Below are 24,852 nucleotides of genomic sequence, written 5' to 3' on the forward strand. Positions count from 1 at the left end.
AGCTGATGTGGGAGACTTGTTGAGGTGAGACCGTGTTGGCGGTCCAGTTGAAGGTTGTTCCGTTGGCGAGAATCCAGTTTGGGATGATCGAGTAGGCAATCTAGGATCTTTCTGGTTGCAAGGTTCCTCCCTAGGGCTAGGTTGTCCGAGTGTCATTAGGTGAAGGGTTGTCTCGTGGCTATGTGATTGTGCCTTGATAGCGAGGTCATCTCCTGACTGTCGGTGATCTTATATGATAGGTCGACACTAGGGGTTGTTTAGCGTGACCCCTCTAATGGTTAAGTTAGTGAAGAGGAGAAGATAGCAGTGTAAGCTGTATGACTAAGTTAGTGTGTAGAGAGCCCCCTCTCAGCATGAGTTGATGGGTTCCTTTTTATACTTGACCTTGGGCCTTCTTACTGGCTGGCCAAGGATAAAATTAGATGTCTCACTTGATCACTCTCTAATCTTGATAAGGTAAGACGATTATTGTCAGTAGGACACATCAGGATGCACTGCAATGCCATTTTAGGGCTAAGCAACCTTGAGCCCTACTTAGGTCTTGACCTCGGTGGCAGATAAGCTGGCATGGGACAAAATCGTTCCTATCACTAAGCAACCTACAAACTCGAACATGGGATAGATTAATTCTTAATGGTGCATTTTATCGAGATGGGAGAGGAGAAATATCAAAAATAAAAATAGAATCACAAAAATTAATAACCAAAAGAATATACTAGAAAGTTGATGTAAAATTTAATATGATTCGATAACCCTCACCTATATCCACGAAAGAAATAAAATTTTTCACTATATAAGATCAATTAGAGTAATCTCCCATAAAATTTCTTACATACCCTTTCCCATAAACTCCCAAAAAATTTACATATTTTATCTCACTCTATTTAAAAATCTCATAGGATACCCTCTCTAGAATACCCTAGAGAAAAATCCAAAAGCACAGAGTATTTCTCGAATCTTGTTCTTGTTCTATCAAAATTTTAAAATATATAAAATATGTATAGAAGAATTAAAATCTTAATTATCAAATTTCGTTCCTTCGTGAAAACTCCTTTTTCAAAAATTTCTTATCCGCTAACTTTAAAAATCCTAAAAAACTTAATTGATCTTTATATTTTAGAGTCTGTTCCAAAACTTATAAATTGATTGTTTATTTAATTTTAGCTCAACAAAAAGTTAATCCTTCCTTCCTAAGAGCCATTTTGTTGTCTTCTTACACTCGCTTCTTTTCCTTTATGGTTTGTATTCTTGCGGTTATGCTATAACCAGCACACCGGGAGTATTCCGACCCACTTGGGCCTTCTGAAGAAGCTTGGTATTCTTGCTCTGCAATCTACTCACTTAACCGGAGCAATTCCGGCGAGCTTGGGAGATTTGATTCAGTTGAGCCGGCCGACTTGATCCTTAATCAGCTGTTTGGTTCAATCCTTGTCAAGCTAAGCTAACTCAACTGTTTGGCCCACAGTGCTTGATGTTCGAAATAACTCTCTTTCCGGCAATAAGCCTCCTGGAATTGAGCTTTAGCTTGTTTTTTCTACTTGTATACGAGCCTGTTCTAATTAACGTGGATGTTGCCATATGTTGCATATGAAGGCTTAAGGCAGCTAAACTTATTGCCGAACCAGAAGAGGTCTTCTTGTTGGAGCTTTGTCTCTGCAGCACCTTTTTGGAATGTTGCCAAGGTGGAACAAGAAATGTAGCTTAGATCAATCTACAAGAGATAAAGAAGCCATTAAATAGCCAATAAATTCCAACAATACGCAATTACAGAAACAAAAATGCTAATTCTCACTAATGAAAGATTAGCTTTCCAGCACAAGTTAGCTGCAGCATTCCTCAATCTGAATAATGATATTATTTGGTGGAGTAATCATTCCTCGTTAAAATTTCACAATTGAACCGTGCAGAAATTACACAAGCTACTCCTCTGAATCACATTTTATTTAATGGTACAAGCTAGGGTAATTGACCAACCAAGATGTGTTGAAAGGGTGCTCTACTTCACCTGACTTAGAAGGTTAGAGACTGAACAGCTGTTCATTGTTTTCGGAGATCACAGCCATCTACACCCATGTTTGACTGGTAAAATATAATAAACTAGGCATCGAGCATTTCAACATTTAACTCTAAGCAGCAACAGTTCGTTGTTCTTGCAATTGTGTCCATTCAACAGGCCACCAATCTGGTCTGATGACCCTAACCGTCAAATCTTCCCTACCTTTGATGCGTAGATCGGAGGACTGCTTGAGGCCATCATCCAGTCTCACCATGCCCATGCCATGACATTCAAGTGCCGTTGTCACAGTCCCAACCTTTTTATTAGAAGCATAATCTACTATGTCTGAATTTGGCGAGACTTCTTGCTGCATTTCTGATGGAAGACAAAAAGATGTATGAGTATCCATGATCATATGCAAAATAAGGCCCTGAAAAAGCCAATTAGATAGAAAATAAACCTTCTCCATCATCAGTTACAAACTTCAGAGGAAACAACCGCTTGCGGATGACACCTCGATGATGTGTCCGAGCAATGAGCTCCTGACCTACGTAGCATCCTTTATCGAAAGAGATGGCATTCAACCCAACAAGATTATACTCAAGAGGAACTGCATCACCTGTGACAAAATAAAAGAAAACCACAATTGTCTACAGAAGGTCTTGATCATCCACAGAGACCAGAATAAGAGAAGCTATGAAGAATTGGCAATGGTATACAGTTGGAAACATATAAAATGCTCTAGGAAAAAACATAAATGGCATGCTGTCCGACGAGCAATCACTAAGTGGCAACACAAATCAAGTTTTTGTACAATTTTTGCTGGCTTATTATTTGCCAAAGCAATTTGCTTCAGATAGGACAATAATACCTTATCAATGAAAGATAAAAGCAGAGATGGAGATGAGTTCAAGAATGCTGCCAGTTCATGCATGGCAGTTAGTTTTCCCAACCTCTTGTTAAGAAATACAGATTCTTAACTTAGAACAGGGAATTATGACAGCAATCCTTAAATAATTATTTCTAGAAATTAGGTGCTAGAAGACAAAGTTCAAGAGCCATAACCAGGATGCGGCCAAGCAATGTCAACTTCGAAATAGAATATCACCTGGTAGACTTACCATTCCGGGCAGTCTGGTCAAAACTTGACCAGTATATATAGGTGTCCTCTCACAACTATCTCCTATTTTATTTATTTCTTTTTTCCCTTTTTCATATGCTCTCTCTCTCTCTCTCTCTCTCTCTCTCTCCCTCCCATATGCATCTCTCTTCCTCACCTTCCCTCTGCCATCTCCTCCCCCACAGCCTTCTCCTCCCATCAGATTATCATCACCATATCCTCCTCCCATGGCATTGCCCCTACCTCCACATCAGCCTCCTCATTCTTCTCTGCCTTTTCCTCCTCCACTGCCTCCAGCCAAATCAGCACTGAACAACATAGGCATACAAACACATGGTGTTCCCCACTATGCAGAATTTGTCCATACAAAGACCCGTATTGGTACCAGCCTGAGATTTAGAGATTTGTTTCATGGAAGTTACCAAGGTATATTGGAGAAGAATATGATGAACACATGGTATTCCCACAATGCAGAATTTGTCCGTACAAAGACCCTTATTGGTACCAGCCTCAGATTTAGAAATTTGCTTCATGGAAGTTACCAAGGTATATTGGAGAAGAATATGATGAGTATTAGCTTTCAGAACATAACAACCAATTCTAATATCAAGGTAGGCCATGAGACAAGTAATAGTATTCTGCCTTTCTTGTGAAAATTATTAGAAAAAATGAAGGTGTCATGATCTACCAAATTTTCTCTCTAGCAAAGGGTAACCTTCATCAAAGAGTGAATACAATGTCAGCATAATGAAACAATCAAAACATAGAAGGAACACTGTAGAGAATTTCAATTGATCACCAAGATGTATAATAATAGATAATGCAATAAGGCCTACAATGACCTGCATGTCCTAATAACAGATTCATTGACAGAAAAGCCAGCCAAACCTTTTGGAATCTCAGTTGAACCTTCTGGAACTCCTTTCTGTAACCTCCATAGAAGGTAGTGTTGCTCATTGACTTCCTTATCTGCCTCAACTAAAGGTGCTGCATGAATGAAGTAAATATATATAAAAATAAATAAATAAACAACCAGCAGGAGATCCTTGTTTGCATTCTCATATATCTTATACTTGACAGTATGAGAAACAGTGTATTATTTTCAGCATCCTTACGTGTAGAATTAGCAGGAAAAATTCCCCTAAATCCGAGGCAATCCAATCTAGGGTCCTTGAACCATTGCCAACCAAGATCATTTCCTAGTGCAGCAGCTACACCAGCTTGGTCAATGCCTTTCCCCCAGCCAACTGATACAGCCTCAGGTTCGTCGGATGTTGGTGCTTTGCCACACAGATTGCTGCCAAACCGTTGCCAGCAAGAGTATTCCCTAGCCACATTGTCTATGTCCACCTTTGACCTCAAACGGTACCTACGACACAGACAGAATGACCATCAGGGCCGTCCTCTTTAGTTTCTCAATTGAACCATGAAGTTCTCAGTGAATGATTCAGAGCAAGCATCCCATAAGCGACCATGTGTTATTTTCAACCATGTTGCTATGTCTCATAAATACAACACAAGAAGTGTCACGTACAAATGACATTAACAAATTATGAAATCAATGATTCTTGGATATCTAGCAGTGGACAAGGAACAAACAGGTACAGTGCTGATAGGACTTGGGCAATTCATTAAAATTATGAAAATGAAGCAAGGGTTTGAAAAATATACTATTATCTGATTTGATATCTGTTATTGTTAACATATCTTGGTCCCAAATGAAAACCCTAACAATACCACTGTCAAGTCAACTTAGTCTGCAATCTTTGAAGTTATTTATTCAGAGGGTTATTGAAAATGATACAAACTTTGATAAATGATAATTTACTGATTTACATTATCAAAGATTTCATCCTTTTTTAGTGCATAACCTGAAAGTAAATACACTACTTGGTCTGATATCCTTGCATCTCTAGGGTCACTAACAATGTTAGTGTACCACCCTGCTGCAGTGTACCAGACCAGTTGCATACTGATATTGATCCTGTAGGCCAGTACTTCAGCATTTCTAACACAACTTTTTAGTTTCTAGTTTCTATTTGGTATATATCCTTAATTTAACAGAACCTATGCAATGAGCGTCGATTGCTGAAAATGTTATTTGAAGCTTCAATTACATGCAAGATTCTCCGACTAAGGCTTGAGTATATATTGGTATGTGGTCATTCATAGTATTTCCATTTATTATAAGTTTAATCTAATAAAACCGTCATATTTGATGAAAACACAAAATCTGAGCCCAATTCCTTAATAATCCCATGCAATACCTTACCTCTAGCATATGATCAGGGCCATCTGTGAATATACACAATTGCTTAACATGCTAAAGAAGTAAAACAATGCTCCAAATTGATGACTACACAACCAAAACATACTTAAAACAACATATAAATTGAAATTAGAACACAATTAGTAAATTTGACTAAAACACATCCCTGAATAATTCTGATTAGCATAGAGTTATTTATTTTGATATGTCATAATCCCAAGTTGACAATACTACCTTCAAACAACGTCGCTGCTGAAGAGGAAATAAAAGGGGGAGAGAGAGAGAGAGAGGCATTTGACTCTTACTTCTTGAAGCAATCAAGAAGCTCATCCATGATAGCAGCATCGACATCGGCGAGCAAAGTGAAGGGCTCCTCAGGTTCTTCCGACCCGGGCCCCGAACCGGTTCTATTGAGTTTCTCGTCCGCCCGAGGCGGGCGGTAGAGGAAGAAATCGTACAAGAACCTCCCTTGGGGGGTGAGCAGGGCGGCATAAACTGGCGGCGGGGAACGGTGGTTGAGATTCGGCGTCGGGATGTAGGAGGTATGAGAGTCACCGCCTTCGCCGGCCGGAAGGAGTTGGGGATCGAGTCGGAGGACGTCGTTGGTGAGGAGGCCCTGGAGGAACTTGATGGTGTCGGGACCCCGGAAGCGGACGACGGACCGGGACTCGAGGCAGCAGCAGAGGGGCCCTGCTGCCGCTTCGTCCAGGCGGATCCCCGGCGGCGGCTGGGCGTGGAGGCGCCGGTGGAAAGAGGTGGAGATGGCGGCGCGGAAACGCGCGGAGCAGCGGAGAAGAGACATCTTCTTCCGCGCCTTTGCTGATGCTGCCGCTGTTGGGGTTTGGGAAAGGACGGTGAGAAGGTGGGAGCAGACACGTGTGCGCCAGAGGTTACGTGGCAGACGGTGAGCCCAGTTCGATTCGGTAATCAGGTCTTATCGGATCGAGTGGGACTTTAAAGCCTGACCCGTTCTCACGGATCCGGTTCGCTCTGGGTTTTTCCATCTCCACCCTTCTCTCTTCCCACACGCAATCAAAACCGTCCATCAGAAGAAGCCGTAACAGTAAATAATCCTAGCCTTTTGATGAGCAACACAAATATCAAAAAATTAAGAGTACATTTGAAAACATATTTAAAATATGCATTGAGGGTTTAAATGCACATTCAAATGTAAATTAGTATTTGATATTTTTTAAATCATATTTGCTTTAGATGCTACATTATAAATGTTTAAATGTTGATACTATCCTACATTTCAAAACTACTTTAGAGTACATTTTATGATATTATCTAAGAGCACAAGATTACTACAGTATAATAGAAATTCTAATCCTTATTTCTTCTTTTCTTGATTTTTATCATTGTCAACTCCTCTCACAAGTTCGTTGTGTCACTTGTTTTATAGAGTGCTTGCTCTGTCATGTCAATTGTTTCGTCGAGTCGTCTATTCTGTATTACTAGTCTTAAGAATTGTATAAACTCTATACTCTAAGTTTTAACTTTTTTTATATATCTTTTAATTTCTTTTTTATAGAATAATTCTACCGACATGTATTGATGATAAATAATTTCATCAACATGTATACAATAATTCCATTGACATGTATAAAATAATATTGATTTGTCTATTTTAAATTACTTTTCTTACATTGACTTATGCACTTATTTATTGTAATTGTACTTTTTTCATCTTTCATTTAACTATAGAATGGGGAGCTCATCAAATGAAAAGTTCTTTCAGATCCCCGAATATGTAAAATTCTTTCATAGACTATGTATTAAGCATACCGATAAGGCCAATCATTCCACTAGTAGCAAAAGGTTGATGGAACATGTCATTGAAAGATTTAAGGAGTTAACAAGTAAAAAAATGATAAGATTTAGATAAAAATAAGTGGGATGGTCTCAAGTATGATTGGAAAAGATAGAAGCAATTGCTCCATTATTGTGTAAGAGTTTCTCCTCAAGCAGGATGGATAAGGGGGAATCACACAACATAGAGAGCTATATGAGAAAGCTAAAAAAAAGTGAAGGAAGAAGAAGAGAGAGAATAAAAAGAAGGAAAGAATGAAACGAATTTCTCTCAGTTTCCTTTGTGTAAGTTCTTTTTTTTATTTCTTCGTTGCACCTATTGTACTTTCATCTTTCATACTAAATTTCTTTTGATTTGCTCGTGAATGTTTTTCTCAACCAATTAAGGGTTTTACTATTCTATATCTTGGTGTTATTATTTTAGTTATTTTTTGTCTTTGACTTTATTATTTTAGTTGAATACTGTTTGCCCACATTCAGTTTTGATTTTATTCTCTTTTTCTTAATACTAATAAATATTTAAAAAATCTAAAAGTTGTGGAGTTACTGTTCATGGTAAATTATGGGAGTCAATTCAAGTAGGAAAGCAAATCTAGTAAAACAATAGCAACAAAGTTCAAGATCAAGAAGTTCGATGGAAGTTTTTTTTTTTCCCTACAGAAGATGAAGATGAGGGTAATTCTATGGAAGAAAAATTATGCAGTGAAAATTAGAAATAAATCCAAAGATTTTATTAATTAATTGCTAACTTGTACTTAGCAAACGGAATTCTATCCAATATCATAGAAAAGACAAAGATAAAGGAGATTTGGGATATTCTCACAAGAGTATATGACATCAAGTCACTGCACAACAAGACATAGCGGTAATGAATCATATCAACAGCATTAATACATAATTCTCTCAACTTTCTACAATAGAGTGTAATATTAAAAAGATGGAATGTGTCAAGCTTCTTCTTTAAAGTCTATCTAATTTATATGATCAACTCATTATCAACTTGACCAACATAACTAGTTTAGTTTTTGATGGTATTGCAATTATAATTCTGAAAGAGAAAAATAGGTGTAAAAACAATGAAGATAGATTGATGATGTCGTAGGGTTTATATTTTGGTCTTTGGGGCAAATGAGAGTGGCTAGGGTTTATATTTGGGTCTTTGTGCTTCCTATAAAGAAGAGTGGCTAGGGTTTATATTTGAGCCTTTAGGCTTCCTAACTGCTACCTCTTTTTATTGGGTTGGTTGGTTAGGGTTGAGGGCAAATGGGATAACTCACTTAGGAAGCAGCCCCTAGGACTAGGGTTTAGAGCCCTATATAAGCATGTAGTCTCCATCTCTTTGAGAATAAGATCTATCTACAATTGCAACCATTTGGCTGCCTTCTAGGAGGGTGGAACCCCTATAGCATTCCAATGAGTAATCTCCCTCAAAGATCAATCTATATAGAATTCCTCTAGGGTTTTATTATACTGTCATGCTTATATAGTTTTTACTCGAGTCTCACTCTAATCGGATTCTCCTCGAGAACTCTTTTTTTTTCAATCCAAATGACTCTAGCTTGGGATTTATCTTAGCAAGAGCACATGAGATATTTCTCTCATGACACAAAGAGTGGATGATCCTCTATCGACACTCAATAGCCCTCGTAAGATTGGCTATCACTCTTAATGTCCGATTGTGCTAGATTTAGAACCTCCAGACCTATAAGTCTAGTATCAAAGAGTGGAGTACTCATACAAGAGGTGTTTCAAGTCTAAGGACCAGATACACTATTGGGATGATGGAATCGCTATCTAACAATAAAGCATCATCAACCATCCAATATTCCGTGAGCGGATCAATCAGTGAACTCATTCTCCAATGAGCACCTGCACTGTATCCCTAGTGTCCCCACTTGAGAAGCTTTGAGACCAACTGCATCCATCATATAGACGGGTATACAATACACTAGTCTATCCGGTTATCTCGATATCTCTCTCGAGTAACCTATGATCGGGATTATTTAGGATCTATGTTTAAGGACTAATCGGTCTCATTATCGTGATATTATCACGATCCGATTCCCATTATACAGATCCATGGATATCACAATAAATTCGTACAATAACCAATATAAAATGATAAAATATCAAATAATAATAATAAATAAAAAGACTATGTGTCAAGTCAAACATGCTATCACTCACGTGATTGGCTTGTAGGCATTTATGACTAGCATGCACCTCGGCATGAAGCCCTAAGGGTTGCACCTTAGTCGATCCTATGTGCTCTCGAGCCGTGCACCTCGGCATGAAGACCATAGGGTTGCACCTAGGCCAAGCTTACTCGCTCCTTAGCCGTGCACTCGGCATGAAAACTTGTGGGCTGCACTTAAGCGGAGCTTACATGCTCTCTAATCATGCACTCGGCATGAAGATCCAACGGCTACACCTAGGCCAAGCTTACATACTCCTGTTGAATCTCATATTTTGATAATGAAATCAATTGATGAGTTTGTAATCTAATCAGCATTTTGAGTGACGTAGGACTAGCTTCGATCAAAGAGAGACAAATTAATTGAAGTAAGAGGAATCAAATGTTGAACCAAAGTTAAACATATCAAGAGATTAGACATCGGGCCGAAGGAGCAATCGATGTGCCCATGGAAGGACTTCGTGCCGTGAGTTCGGGCATCAAGTCAAAGAATCGAATACTGCAACAAGGAGATCAGAAGTTATGGAAGTCAACATGCCGATTGGGCAATACGCCAAAGGAGATGATGAAGCGTTGGAAGAACTAATAACCATATAATTCATACATTGTAATAATTTGTCTAGATCAAGTTAGTTTAGGTCTAATTGAGTCGGTATTAGAGTGAAAGAATGCCAACTCAATTAGAGGTCAATTGGGCTTAAATCAGGGTGACTTAGGCCTATTGTTTGGCTCATTTAGTATCATATAGCAGGGTCTGGTGTTAGTACCACCCAGACACAGTCTCTAAGACTGTTAGGTGGTGGTACCGCTAGATTGGGTAGTGGTACCACCCAGACATAGTCTTCTAGACTATGTTAAGCAATGGTTCCATTAGACTGAATGGTGGTATCACCTAGTGTCAGTATGTCAGGTGTTGGTACCACCTTGTGTCAGACTAGTAGGTGATGGTACCACTAGTACCTCGAAAACCCGAGATGAGATCATTTTGGATTTAAATTTAAATCCATTTAGAGCATTTGAAAATCTCACTCATCCCTGCTCGGTTAACACATAGACTGAGAATAAAAATTGGGGAAAACACTGTTGTAATCTTGTAATAATTCCCCTCCTCTAGCTCTAAGTGTTGATTTCAGTTTAAGAGAGGGGTGAGTGGGCTATAAAGGTTATCTCCTAAACTTGTAAAAAAGAGAAAAGAGTTGTAAGAGGGTAGTTGGTCTTCACCTATTGAAGAAAGACCATTAGTGGATGTTGGTGGCCTCAACGGAGGAGGAATCAGGAGTGGACGTAGGTCACGACGATCGAACTACTATAAAATTAGTGTGCACTTTCTTGTTGCTCTTTATTACTATTATTTTCTGCCTTAATTGCTTATCACTCTTATTCTAACTCAAACACACTTTCAATTTCTTTTTCGATATATTTTTATTTAGCCAAAAGTTTCAAACCGACTTAATTTTTGTATGAGCACTAATTCACCCATCTTTTTAGTACTGATTTCGGTCCTAACAGTTGGTATCAGAGCTCCAATTTCTCTCTATTTGGTTTAACACCTAAGAGAGATGGCTTATTTCGATTTTCAAAAGGGTCACTCTATCATTTATCCTCTTATTTTCAGTAGGACGGACTACATATATTGAAAAACTCGAATGAAAGTTTTCTTGCTTTATATAAATTTCGATTTATGGAACATTATTGAAAGCAATTTTGAAAAGTCTTTCGAACCAATAAACGAATGGAATGATTTGGGAAAGAAGACTTTCTTTGAATGCTAAAGTGATGAATGTTTTATTTTGTGCTCTAGATAAAAATAAATTTAATCAGGTTTCTATTTGCAAAACTACGTATGACATTTAGCACACTCTTAAAATCACACACGAAGGCACTAGTAAAGTTAAAGATTCAAAAATTAATTTTTTGATACATAGTTTTGAATTGTTTCGAATGGAACCAAGTGAAACCATTGGAGACATATACACCTGTTTTATGGATGTCATCAATGGTTTGAAAGTACTTAATAAAAATTTTTCTAATTTTGAACTTGTCAACAAAATACTAAGATCTCTTCTAAAAAGTTTGTATCCGAAAGTGATAGCAATACAAGAGACAAAAGACTTAAACAATTTCTCTTTTAAAGAACTTATTGGGTCTTTAATGACGTATGAAATAATTTATATCAAACATGATAAACATGAGAACAACCTTCTAAAGAATAGGAAGGATTTAGCACTTTGAATAATAGAAGACCACTTAAGAGAAAACTGAAGCGATGATGATGATGATGATGACCTTGAACTCCTCATAATAAAATTTAAAAAACTTATAAAATAAGAATCAAAAAATAAAAATAAACTTAAAAGGAATAAAATAACTTGCTATGAATGCAATCGACCGGGGCACTTCAAAAGCGAATGTTTACAACCGAAGAAGAATGTGCTCGTACAAAAGAAAAAGAAAGCACTCAAAATGACATGGGATGAAATGAGTATATCCAAAGACAATAAGCAAACCAACAAAGATGATGTGGTAAACTACGCTTTGGTGACTTTCAACAATGAGGTAAATAACTCAACCAAAGCCCCTTTATTTTACTATGAAATTACTTGATACATTTTATGAGTTTTTTTTTATTTATATATAAAATATAAAATATAAAATGGGGGGGGGGGGGGATCATGCTTCTCTTTTTAGTAATTTTAAAAAATTAAAAAATTTGAGCATGATAATTGCATGTTAACTCCTGATACTAAGTGTGAAGAGTTAGACACACTTAAAAAGGAAAAATTATTTTTACAACAAACATTAGATAAATTTAAATTTGGTAAAAAAATTTTAAATATGATTCTTGCCGATAAGAGTTATATATGTAGAAAAGAAGGAATCGGCTTTGTTAGTAATACTCAACAAAACCCAACCACTTTTATTAAAGGACCTACATTATATGTTTCCCTTAAAAACAAATATAATTTTTATGATAAATATAGTCATTTTATATTTAAATATTTATTTAAAAAGTATAACTCACATAAATTGGTTTGAGTTCCTAAAAGAACTATGAATATCTCAATGCCAAAACTTAAAATAGATAGATCCAATTATGATGGACCCAAAGTCAAATGGGTATCTATAGCAAATCCACCTTTCTTATAGAAATATCTATAATCGAAAGCTAGGAGCAAAAATAAAATTTTGATAGTGGATGCTCAAGGCTTATAACTAAAGATCCAACACACTTCACAAAGCTCATTAGCCGAAACAAAATAATTTTAAAAATACTTTATATTGAATGAAATCAATGCTTGATGATTTAATGATTTTATTATGTATGATGATTTGAAGTAATGATGATTTTTATGATTTATGGTTTATTGATCTTGATGATTTTTATGATGAAATTTGCTCTTTCGGTCTTAAATGATGATGCATATTTTTATTTTGTATAAAAGACAAAGACATGCTTGTATGAAATAAATCACATAAATTGAAATACATAAAAAAGGAATGTATTTTTATTAAAAAAATTCTCTATCTTATCGATTTTTCAATAAGAGATTGATAAATCTATTTATGTCATTTTGAATCTCTTGAAAGTGATTTTGATGATTTGATAATTCAAATTTGAATGAGTTTTATCTATATCATGATCTTGAATTCTCGGAATCATATCTTGATATTTTCTTTTTATGAATCAAGAGCTTTTATTCTCCTATGTTTCTTTTTATAATTTACTAAAGAGAATATCTTTTTCAGAATTCATGACTTGAGATTTTCCTTACTATTCGATCTCCTAAGTTTATTTTTTTTTTTAAGGAGATCAAAATGAATCATGTCTTTTGGTATTGACATGATCTTTGATATTATATCCTTTTTGACATGATTTTCATTATGTACAATTTTCTTGTATTTATGGTTGTATACCTTATGTAATACTTAAAGCATTGATGTAAGAAGAAAAAATTACACTATTGTATTATTCCCCTCTTCTTCTTTCTTATAATGGCAAAGGGGAGAAAGAAAATTACTAGCATCTCAAGAGAACCAAAAGTACTAGCTTAAATGTTAAATTTAGGCAAACAAAAGTACAAAGTACTAGCTTAAATGTTAAATTTAGGCAAACAAAAGTACTAGCTTGAATGTTAAATTTTTCAAATGCATAAACTTTTTTTATATATTTTTCGAATCATAATCTTGATTTCTTAATTTTTATGACTTGAGTTTTCTTTTTGAATCAAGATCATTTCTTATGATTCCTTCTATTTACAAAAGAAGAGATTTATCAAAAATCATATATGATCTTTTGGTATTCATGACTTGATTTTTCATTTTCGATGGTAAGTTATCTTTTTGTCATGATTAAAAAATTAATGTAATGGGAAATAATTACAATAAAAGAATTATAATACTATATTCTTCCCTTCTTTTTGACAATGACAAAGGGGGAAAAAGATTTACTAGCTTGCACAATTCAAGAAGAAGCAAAAACTTGTAAACATACAAAAATTCCTAACATGCAAAAAAAAAACTTGTTAGCTTTCTCATCTCAAAAGAGAAGCAAAGTTTGCTAGCTTACATATTTCAAAAAGATGCAAAAATATGCTATCTTGCATATCTCAAAAGAAGTAATATCTCAAAAGAAGTAATAATTTTGCTAACTTTCATATGTGAAAAACTTACTAGCTTGTATGTTCAAAACAAGTTACCTTACTAGCTTGCATACTTGAAAACTTATTATTTATACTTCTCCTTTTTGTTGATAATAAAGGGGGAGAAATTATGATGATGATCATGCATGGTGTACTTTAATTATGCATGAAATACTCATGATTTTAAGATGCATGCAATGATGTGATTAATTGGTTCTTTCAATATTCATGATGCATGCAACGATGAAATAGTTATGATTTTTTAAATTCAAAATTTCTATCAATATGACATATTTATAGGGGGAGTTTAGGTTAAATTTCGTCATCAATTGATTGTCATCATAAAAAAGGGAGAGATTGTTGAATCTTGGATTTTGATAATGAAATCAATTAATGAGTTTGTGATCTAATCTATGTTTTGAGTGACACAGGACTAGCTTTGATTAAGGAGAGGTAAATTGATTGAAGTAGGAGGAATCAGACGTTGGGCCGGAGTTAAACATGTCAGGAGATTGGACATTAGGCTAGAGAATCGGTCGATGTGCCGGTAGAAGGACTTCATACCGTGAGTTCAAACATCGAGCTGAAGGATCGGATATTGTGCCAAGTAGATCGGAAGTTGTTGGACTCAACATGCAGATTGGATAATACGCTGAAGGATTGGATGAAGCACCGGAAGAACCAATGACATGCCGAACAGCATATAATTTATGCTTTGTAATAATTTATCTAGATCAAGTTAGTTTAGATCTAATTGAGTTGATATTTATGTAAAACAATACCAACTCAATTATGGACCAATTGGGCCTAAATCAAGGCTGAATTAGGTCTGTTGTTTGGCTTATTCAATATCCTATAGTAAGATATAATGGTGGTACCACCCAGACTAGGCGGTGGTACCACTCAGACTAGGCGGTGGTACCGCCCAGATTATGTCAAGTGGTGGTACTGCCCAGACACAGTCTTCCAGACTGGGTGGTGGTACCACCCAGTGTCAATGTGTCATGCAGTGGTACTGTCAGACTAGGCGATGGTACCTCCCAGTACTGGCGATTGTATCATCAATATCCTAAAAACTCAAGATGACACCGTTTTGGCTCTAAATTTGAATACATTTAGGGCCTATAAAAACCTCACTCATCTCTTCTCGGTTAACACAATAACTGAGAACAAAAATTGGGAAAAACATTATTGTAATCTTATGAGAATTTTTCTTCTCTAGCTCTAAGTGTTTATTTTAGTTTAAGATATGAGTGAGTGGGTTGTAAAGGTTACCTTATAAACCTATAAAAAGGAGAAAAGAGTTGTAAGAGGGTAGTTGGTCTTCGCCCATTGAAGGAAGACCGTTAGTAGATGTTGATAGCCTCAATAGAGGAGGAATCAGGAGTGGATGTAGGTCACGATGATCGAACCACTATAAAATTGGTGTGCACTTTCTTATTACTCTTCATTACTATTGTTTTCTGCCTTAATTGCTTATCACTCTTATTATAAGTCAAGCACACTTTCAATATCTTTTCTGATACATTTTTATTAAGTCAAAAGTTTGGAATCAACTTAATTTTTACATAAGTCCCTAACTGTACACTCGGTATAAAGACCTGAGGCTTGCACCTTGAATGAGTAAGAGTTAAAAAATACTTACTCCCAAGCCATGCACCTCAACGTGAAGCCTCGAGGGCTGCACCTCGGTTGAGCCTATGTGCTCCAAAGCCATGCACCTCAATATAAAGACTAAGGGTTGCATCTCAGTCTTGCTAACATATTTCTCGAAGATATACGCCTCAGTAAGGTAGTGTTGAATCTCGTATTTTGATGATGAAACTACTTGATATGTATTTATGATTTAAACTGCATTTTGAGTGATGCAGGTCTACTCAATCAGGTTTAGACAATTGACGTAGGAGGAATTGACGTTGCGCCGGAGGAGATCACGTCAGGATATTGGACGGCAGAAGGCTTCGGACGTCGGGCATCGGGCCAAGGAGAGCGGAATTGGGCCAAGGATATCGGGGTTGCGGAGGTCAACCGCCGATTGGGCAACAAGCCGCAAAAGAGGACGATACACCAAAGAATCGGACGAAGCGCTAACCAATGACGTGCCAGGCAACAGAATGTCAATTTGCATTGTAATAATTGTCTAGATCGGAGTTGAGTTTTGGTTTGTGTGTGCAGGATTAACTACGATAACGATGAAGACATAAAGCGAAACAAAGTGTCGGAGTCAAGCGCGAAGGATTCGTTGGGAGTTCGAGAGTTCGACGGAAGTCCGAAGGTTCGTCGGGAATGCTGCCGGAACTAGCCGAGAATGAGTAGGGAGCTTGCCGAAGGGTTTTTCGGAAGCTCGTCGGAAGGTTCGTTGGAAGTTCGCGGAGCTCGCCAAGAAAGATCGGAGCTTGCCGAAGAAGCTCATTGGAACTCGCCAAGATCAAATCGTGAAGTCTAGGAGCTTGTCGGGAGTCCGCCGAATGGTTTCCGAGAGTTTATCGGAAGACCGCCGAAAGTTCGTCGGAAGCTCGCCGGAAGAAGTCTTGACTTATGGACTTTGTAATAGCTTATAAAATGTCTTTAAATTCGTAGTTATCATGTTAATTAGGGTTAGGATTATGTATTAATCCTATAACCCAAGTAGGGGCCAATTGGGCCCGAGTTCGGACTAGTTTGGGCCAAGATTGAAGCCCAACTAGTGGGCTGAAAACACTATAGACGGTGGCACCACCCAGTGCCCGAGAGCTGGGCGGTAGCACCGCCTGGGCTGGGCGGTGGCACCGCCCAGCACTGTCAGTGTCAGAAACTGACAGGCGGTGGCACCGCCAACATCGGGAACTCCAAGAGAATTCAAATTTGGAGCCCAAATTTGAATCCTCTTGAGGCCTATAAATACCCCTCAAATCTCAGCTGAGATTACAACTTTTTAAGCAGCAAGTGTTTGAGAGAAAGGTCTTAGAAAAGTGTTAGCTTGTCTTCTTTTCAATTTGCTAGTGTTCACCTCATCCCTTCTCGAAAATCTGTAAAAGAGTGAACCGCTTGTAAAGAGTTGTAAGAGGGGAATTTACCCTTCCATTTCAAGAGATTTGCTAGTGGAAGATGGGAGCCTCATCGAAGAGGGGCCTCGCAAGTGGAGTAGGTCATTTGACCGAACCACTCTAAAATCAACGTGATCCTTGGTTTGCATTTCTTTATTGCTATTTACATTATTGCAAACCTTCTTACATGCTTTAGTTCCTTATTACCCTTGCTGCACATATTTAAGAATACGCTTTCAAGATTAAGCTTTTCAAGTTCTGTTCTTATCGTACGAAAGATTTTCTAAAACCGAAGTTTTAATCCACTGCACTAATTCACCCCCCCCCCCCCCCCCCCCCCCTCTTAGTGCCGCTCCGATCCTAACAATTGGTATCAGAGCACGGTATTTCTCATTTCAGATTTACACCCGAGAGAAATGGCTCTTCATGGCTTTCAAGAGGGCTTATCGGTTTTTCGTCCACCGTTGTTTAACGGATTGGATTACACTTATTGGAAAACTCGAATGAGAGTTTTCTTGATTTCTATGAATTTGGATTTATGGAATATTGTTGAAAATGGTTTTCAACTTCCCTTTAAACCGATGAACGAATGGTCGGATTTGGAGAAGAAGTATTTTTCTTTAAATGCAAAGGCTATGAATGTCTTATTTTGCGCTTTAGACAAAAATGAGTTCAATCGGATTTCTATATGCGAAACGGCTTTTGATATTTGGCGAACACTTGAAATCACACACGAGGGAACTAGTAGAGTCAAAGACTCGAAAGTTAACATTTTAATGCATGATTTTGAGCTTTTTCAAATGAAGCCAAGCGAAACCATTGTTGACATGTACACCCGTTTTACGGATGTTGTCAATGGTTTACAAACTATTGGCAAATGTTTCTCGAATTTTGAACTTGTTAGTAAAGTTTTACGATCACTTTCTAAAGTTTGGGAATCAAAAGTTACGGCAATACAAGAAACAAAAGATTTAAATATTTTTCCACTTGAAGAACTTATCGGCTCATTGATGACATATGAAATGGTGCATAATGCATATGATGAACACAATGAACACTTGAACCACCTTCCAAAGAATAGGAAGGATTTGGAACTCCGGACAAATGAATACCACTTGAGCGATGACTCAAGTGATGAGGACAATGATGAACTTGAACTTCGAACACTAACTCTTAATAAGTTCATTAAACAAAAATCTAAAATGAACAATGAACTTGAATGGAGGAAGAGGCCAAAGAAAAGGAAGGCACCCAAGGATGAATCAAGAACTTCCAAAGGTGAAACGGTGAATTGGGCTTTGACGGGCTTCGACTACAAGGTAAATAACTCAACTCTCTTGAATTATTTTGAAATTACTTGATGTTTTCCATGATGTATTTTCTCTTTTCTTTTGAATAATTATTTTTCTTGAAAATTGTATGTTTTATGTTAATAGAATAAAATGTTAGATTTAAATAATCATATATATGTGCTTGAGAAGCAAGAATGTGTATTTTGATGATTTCCATATTAACTTTCAATGATGATGCATGGTTTTTATATGGAAGGCTTGATGATATTTTTTTTTAAACCTTGTCTTTGGTTTTCAAACATGATGTATGTTTTTGACATAAGAACAAAACTTGAGCATGCTAATATAAAGTCAATCACATAAATTAAAACTAAAGAAGTTTTAGTTATCTATAAGAATCATTCAAAATTATGTTCAATGAAACCATTGCATAATGATGTAATGAAAATATTAAACATTTTGAAACCATGTTTTAGTGTCATGCATAATGATCATTCTTAATAAATTTTAAAATTATGCATATGAATCTTGTGATTTATGGATTATTGATTTTTACCATAATGAAAGTGCCTTATTAATCTTTGTTGTAATAAATCTTACACTTTCGGTTTTAAACATTATACATGTTTTTATTTGGTATAAGTGAAATAAAATCATATGAATTGAAACAACTAAAAAGAGGAAAATATTTTTTCCTTGAAAATTTATTTTTCTCTATCCTATTGATCTTGATGTTTATTATGATAAATCTATGTATACCATTTTGAATCTCTTGAAAGTAATGTTGATATTTTGATGATTTTGATGATTTAAATTTGAAATGAGTTTTATCAAAATCATGATATTGATTTCTTGGAATAACATGAGATTACCTTTGATGATCATTTTGATTCATGGAATTTTGGATTCATGACTTGGTCTTACATTTGTTTATGAGATGGTTGAAATCTTTGTACGTTTGAATTCTTCCCTTCTCCTTTCAATTTATGCATATCTAAGAAATATTGATGTGACAAATTGAATAAGTTGAAAATGAATGATGATTTTTCTCTTGAATATAACTTGTGATATTTTTTATATAAATCATCATTTTGATTTCTCGACATTCGATACATGAGATTTTATTATAAATCAAAATTTCTCATTAATCGATCTTCTACGATTTTACTTGATATTCTCTTGAGAGGAGATTTTCTAAATGAATCATGATTTTTCCTTGTGAGTTCTTGGAGTTACTACTTGATTTTTCTTTTAAAACAAGATCTCTTCTTTGTACTCCTATGATTTTTCTTGATATTTTATTTAAAGAAGATATTTACTATATGAATCATGTCTTTTGGTATTCAAATGATTTTATCCTTCATGACATGATTTCTTTGTATTTATGGCTTGCATGGCTTGAAATATTTTGGTATAATGCATGCAATGATGAAATATTCATAAAGTTAAAATGATGTATGCAATACTTATTATAATGATGTACATGATGTATTTATTGCATATGATGTGTATCATGAATGCTTTAAATAATGAGTGTTTGGTATCATGATCAACATGTTGATAAATGCTTAAAAATTTTAATGTTTGAGTATCATGTATGATATGCTTATTAATGATGATTGATTTATTTTTCGGTATCGTGCATGAAAAATAAGGTTAATGAAATTGTGTATGTTTTAATTTGAATATATAATGATGCACAAATAAGAATGATACTTACCTTTGTCATAATATGAAAATTGATATAAGGGTCTTCCCCTCTTTTTGACAATGACAAAGGGGGAGCAAGAATTTCTAGCGTGGACATCATGAAAAGAGGCAAACTAACTAGCTTGCACAATTCAAGATGAAAGCAAAAAAATTGCACTTCTCAAAAGAGAAGATGCAAATGTAACATTTGCCAAATTGTTTGCTTGCCTCATGTAAAATATTATCTCTTGCTAGTTTGGCATTTTTGCTAGCTTGTATGTTGCAAAACTTGATCACTTTTTCAAATATTTTGCTAGCTTACACTTTGCAAAGAAAGCAAAAATGACACTTCTAGAAGAAAGAGCTTGTTATTTTGAACATCACAAGCTTGCCTATCTTAAGAAACAAAAATTGTAAAAGTGCTATCTTGCCTATCTCAAGAAGCAAAACTTGCAACTTGCACATTGCAATAGGAAGCAAGAATTATGAGCTTACACAAGAAAGCTATCTTACATTTGCTTTCGAAATTTTTGCTAGCTTGTATATTGTGAAACTTAAATATCGTAAAAATTGCTAGCTTGTAGTCTAAAGAGAAGCAAAAAGTTGCTGTCTCAAAAGAAGCAAATGTGCTATCTTGCCTACCTTAAGAGGCAAAAATGCTAACTTGCACATCTAGCAAAACTTGACAAATTTACATATTTCAAGAAGCAAGAGTTGCTTTCTTGAACATCTCAATATTGCTAGCTTGCATGATGTAGAACTTACTATCTTGAACATTACCAAAAGTGCTATCTTGTATGCTGTAAAACTTGCATATCTAAAACTTGATAGCTTGAATGTCCTAAGCATGATGCATTACTTGCTAAATTTTCTAGCTCCAAAACTGCATGATGATAAAACTTAATATTATGTTTTTCATGCAATGAGTTGAACTTATATTACCAACACAAAGAATAGTTGTACTTCTCCTTTTTGTTGATGACAAAGGGGGAGAAGTATGTTGATGACATGATATGCATAAGTTTATGCATATGTTCATGATGATGTGTTGCAAGTATTCATGATGAATATTGCAATGACTTGAATTCAGTTTGAATTCAAGGTTCTATCAATATGGCATATTGATAGGGGGAGTTTGTTTAAACTCCGGGAGTTAAGGTTAACTCCGTCATCAAGTGGTTGTCATCATCAAAAAGGGGGAGATTGTTGAATCTCGTATTTTGATGATGAAACCACTTGATATGTGTTTATGATTTAAACTGCATTTTGAGCGATACAGGTCTACTCGATCAGGTTTAGACAGTTGATGTTGGGGAATCATAGGGAGGGGCGACATCATATGCGCAGCGGAAGAACAAGAAAACAAAAATCCCCGATTCCCAAAAAGATGTTCATCGTCGTGCGAAGATTGGTGCGCAAAATCCGCAAAAATACAAAAACTGCGTATAGAGATTGTGTTACCTAGGGAGATCGTATATCCCTGTTTCCTTGCAGATCCTTAGGAGAGGGTGAAGGAGGTCAAGCGTCCTCCTCTCTAGCGGTGATCCACACAGCAGGGTTGCGACGACGCTCCTCAAAACTCCAGGCCTACTCTGAGGTGGAGAGGGAGAGGAGAATAGGAAGGGCAAGCAAAGACTCTAGCCTATGAGGCTGTGAATCCCTCCTATTTATAGAGATCCCGTGTCAAAACCCTAATGGGTCCTTTCCCTAGTGGGTATTGGATCTGCATCCAATAAGACAAGGGCTCCGTCGGATATCTCATATCCGAACCTCTACTCATCGCAATGCCTACCATATGTGTGTGACCCTCTAGGCCCAATATCGAGCTGGCCGTGAGTCATACCTGTCAGAACTCCTTCTAACTAAGTGAATTATTATCTCTGTAATAATTCACTCGACTCATCGACTACGGAAGTACTAGGCCACTACGCCGTAGTCCCCAGACGATACAAGGGAATCCAATCCATTGGACCTGTCTGTCCTCAGTTACCATGTACCTATAGTCCCTTATCCATCTAATATCCCAGAGACCGTATATCGAGCATGGTGCTGTCAGACCCATACGGTTTCTACTCGAGTCTCGCTCTAATCGGATTCTCCCGGAGAACTCTTTCTCTCTCAACCCGAATGACCCTGGCCAGGGATTTGTCTGAGCAAGAACACATAGGATATTCCTCTCATGATACCGAGAGTGGATGATCCTCTATCGACACTCAATAGCCCTCGTAAGGTCGACTACCACTCCCAATGACCAGCTGTACTAGATCTGGGAACAGCCAAACCTATAAGTCTGGTATCAAAGAGTGGAGCACTCATACAGGACATCCTTGGTGTCTCAAGTCTAAGAACCAGATACACCACTAGGACTACGGAATCGTTGTCTGACAATAAGGCATCATCAACCATCCAGCATTCCGTAAGCGGATCAATCAGTGAACTCATTCTCCAATGAGCACCTGTACTGTATCCCTAGTGTCCCTACACGAGCAGCTATGAGACCAGCTGCATCCATCATATGGACGGGTATACAGCACACCAGTCTATCCGGTTATCACGATGTCCCTCTCGAGTAACCTATGACCGGGATTATTTAGGATATGTATTTAAAGGTGAATCGATCTCATTATCGTGATCTCATCACGATCCGATTCCCATTGCACAAATCCAAGGACATCACAATATATATGCATTTATGCAATAGTTATAAAGTGATATACGCCAAAATATAATAAGCAAAAAGATTCTGTATCAAGTCACACGTGCCATCACTCACGTGATTGGCTTGCTGGGCACTTATGACTAGCAATCTCCCACTTGACCTAAAGCCAATCACCTATGTGTCTGATCCCCATCAGACCCCTGTGACGCTCAAAGACAATCTGAGACAATGGCTTTGTTAGTGGATCTGCAATGTTATCTTCGGATGGAACTCTTTCCACTGCTACATCTCCTCGGGTCACGATCTCTCTGATAAGGTGGAACCTCCTCAGAACATACTTAGATTTCTGATGAGACCTAGGTTCCTTCGCTTGAGCAATTGCCCCGTTGTTGTCGCAATATAGGGAAATCGGCTCCTCACTATCCGGCACGACTCCCAAATCTGTGATGAACTTCTTCAACCAGACTCCCTCCTTTGCTGCATCTGATGCAGCAATGTACTCCGCCTCTGTGGTCGAGTCAGCAGTGGTATCTTGCTTGGAACTCTTCCAGCACACTGCTCCTCCATTCAAGGTGTACACATACCCTGAATTCGACTTGCTATCATCGACATCAGACTAAAAACTTGAGTCAGTGTAGCCTTCAACCTTAAGGCTATTACCTCCATATACTAGTAAAAGATCCTTAGTCCTTCTCAAGTACTTAAGGATACACTTTACTGCTTTCCAGTGCTCCAAGCCTGGATCCGCCTGATACCTGCTCGTGACACTCAGAGCATGCGCTATATCAGGCCTAGTACATAGCATGGCATACATGATAGACCCTATTGCTGAGGCATAAGGTATCATATCCATGTTCGCCCTTTCTTCTGGAGTCTTTGGGGACATACTCGTAGAAAGCGATATCCCATGTCTCATCGGTATGAGACCTCTTTTGGAATTTTCCATGCCAAACCTTTTGACAATAGTTTCTATGTACCTGGACTGGGACAAGCCAAGCATCCTTTTGGATCTATCTCTATAGATTCTAATCCCCAAGATATAAGATGCTTCCCCTAAGTCCTTCATGGAGAAGTGTCTAGATAACCAAGCCTTTACTGTGGATAGCATTCCTATGTCATTCCCAATGATGAGGATGTCATCCAAATATAACACCAAAAAGGTGATAGCGCTCCCACTTACCTTTCTGTACACACAAGGCTCATCTTCGTTCTTAACGAAGTCATAAGATCTGATTGACTCATCAAATCTTATGTTCCAACTTCAAGAAGCTTGCTTTAGTCCATAAATGGATCTAAGCAACCTACACACCTTATCTGGGCAGTTCTTGGACACGAATCCCTCAGGTTGCATCATATACACCTCCTCCTCCAGGTTCCCGTTGAGGAATGCGGTTTTCACATCCATCTGCCAGATCTCATAATCATAGTGTGCTGCAATAGCCAATAGAATTCTGATGGATTTTAGCATTGCTACGGGTGAGAAAGTTTCGTCGTAGTCAACACCTTGCCTTTGACGATACCCCTTAGCCACTAGCCTTGCTTTATAGGTCTCTACCTTTCCATCTACTCCGATCTTTTTCTTAAAGATCCACTTGCAACCGATGGGTACAATACCTTCGGGTGCATCAACTAGGTTCCAAACCTTATTGGAGTACATAGAATCCATCTCAGAATTCATGGCTTCTTTCCACTTCCCGGAGTCTATACTCATAATAGCCTCCTCGTAGGTCTGAGGATCAATATCCTCTACATCCTCTGCTCTAATATGTCCCACATATCTCTCAGGAGGATGGGATACTCTATCAGACCTGCGTAAAGTTGAAACTTGTGTATTAGATACCTGAACAGACTCGGGCTGTAGAGTGGTGCTTGAGCTTGGTTCTCCAACCTCGCTCAATTCTATCATTCTCCCACTGTCTCTGTCAAGAATGTGTTCCTTCTCAAGGAACACTGCTCTCTTAGCTACAAAGACCTTTTGGTCCTCGAGATGATAGAAGTAATACCCACAAGTTTCCTTGGGGTATCCCACAAATTTACATCGCCCTGTCCTTGATTCTAACTTATCGGGGTTGTGTCTTTTAACATGGGCAGAGCAGCCCCAAATCTTAACTACTTTAAGATCAGGCTTCTTCCCTTTCCATATCTCATATGGTGT

General features: G+C 37.2%; 1 protein-coding gene across 1 annotated transcript; it reads right to left on the reverse strand.

Annotated features, from left to right (window-relative positions):
* Window positions 1-1,832: 1,832 nt before the first annotated feature.
* On the reverse strand, window positions 1,833-6,259 carry LOC135593536 (putative transferase At4g12130, mitochondrial). The gene is made up of 5 exons (XM_065083650.1): window positions 5,691-6,259; window positions 4,232-4,485; window positions 4,005-4,103; window positions 2,457-2,615; window positions 1,833-2,371 (listed from the first exon to the last, which is right to left on the reverse strand). The coding sequence occupies exons 1-5, from the start codon at window positions 6,185-6,187 to the stop codon at window positions 2,127-2,129; spliced, it is 1,254 nt and encodes a 417-aa protein (XP_064939722.1). The 5' UTR covers window positions 6,188-6,259; the 3' UTR covers window positions 1,833-2,126.
* Between the last annotated feature and the right edge of the window lie 18,593 nt (window positions 6,260-24,852).

Source organism: Musa acuminata, chromosome BXJ1-9, assembly GCF_036884655.1.
Source record: "Musa acuminata AAA Group cultivar baxijiao chromosome BXJ1-9, Cavendish_Baxijiao_AAA, whole genome shotgun sequence".
Classification (NCBI taxonomy): Eukaryota; Viridiplantae; Streptophyta; class Magnoliopsida; order Zingiberales; family Musaceae; genus Musa; species Musa acuminata.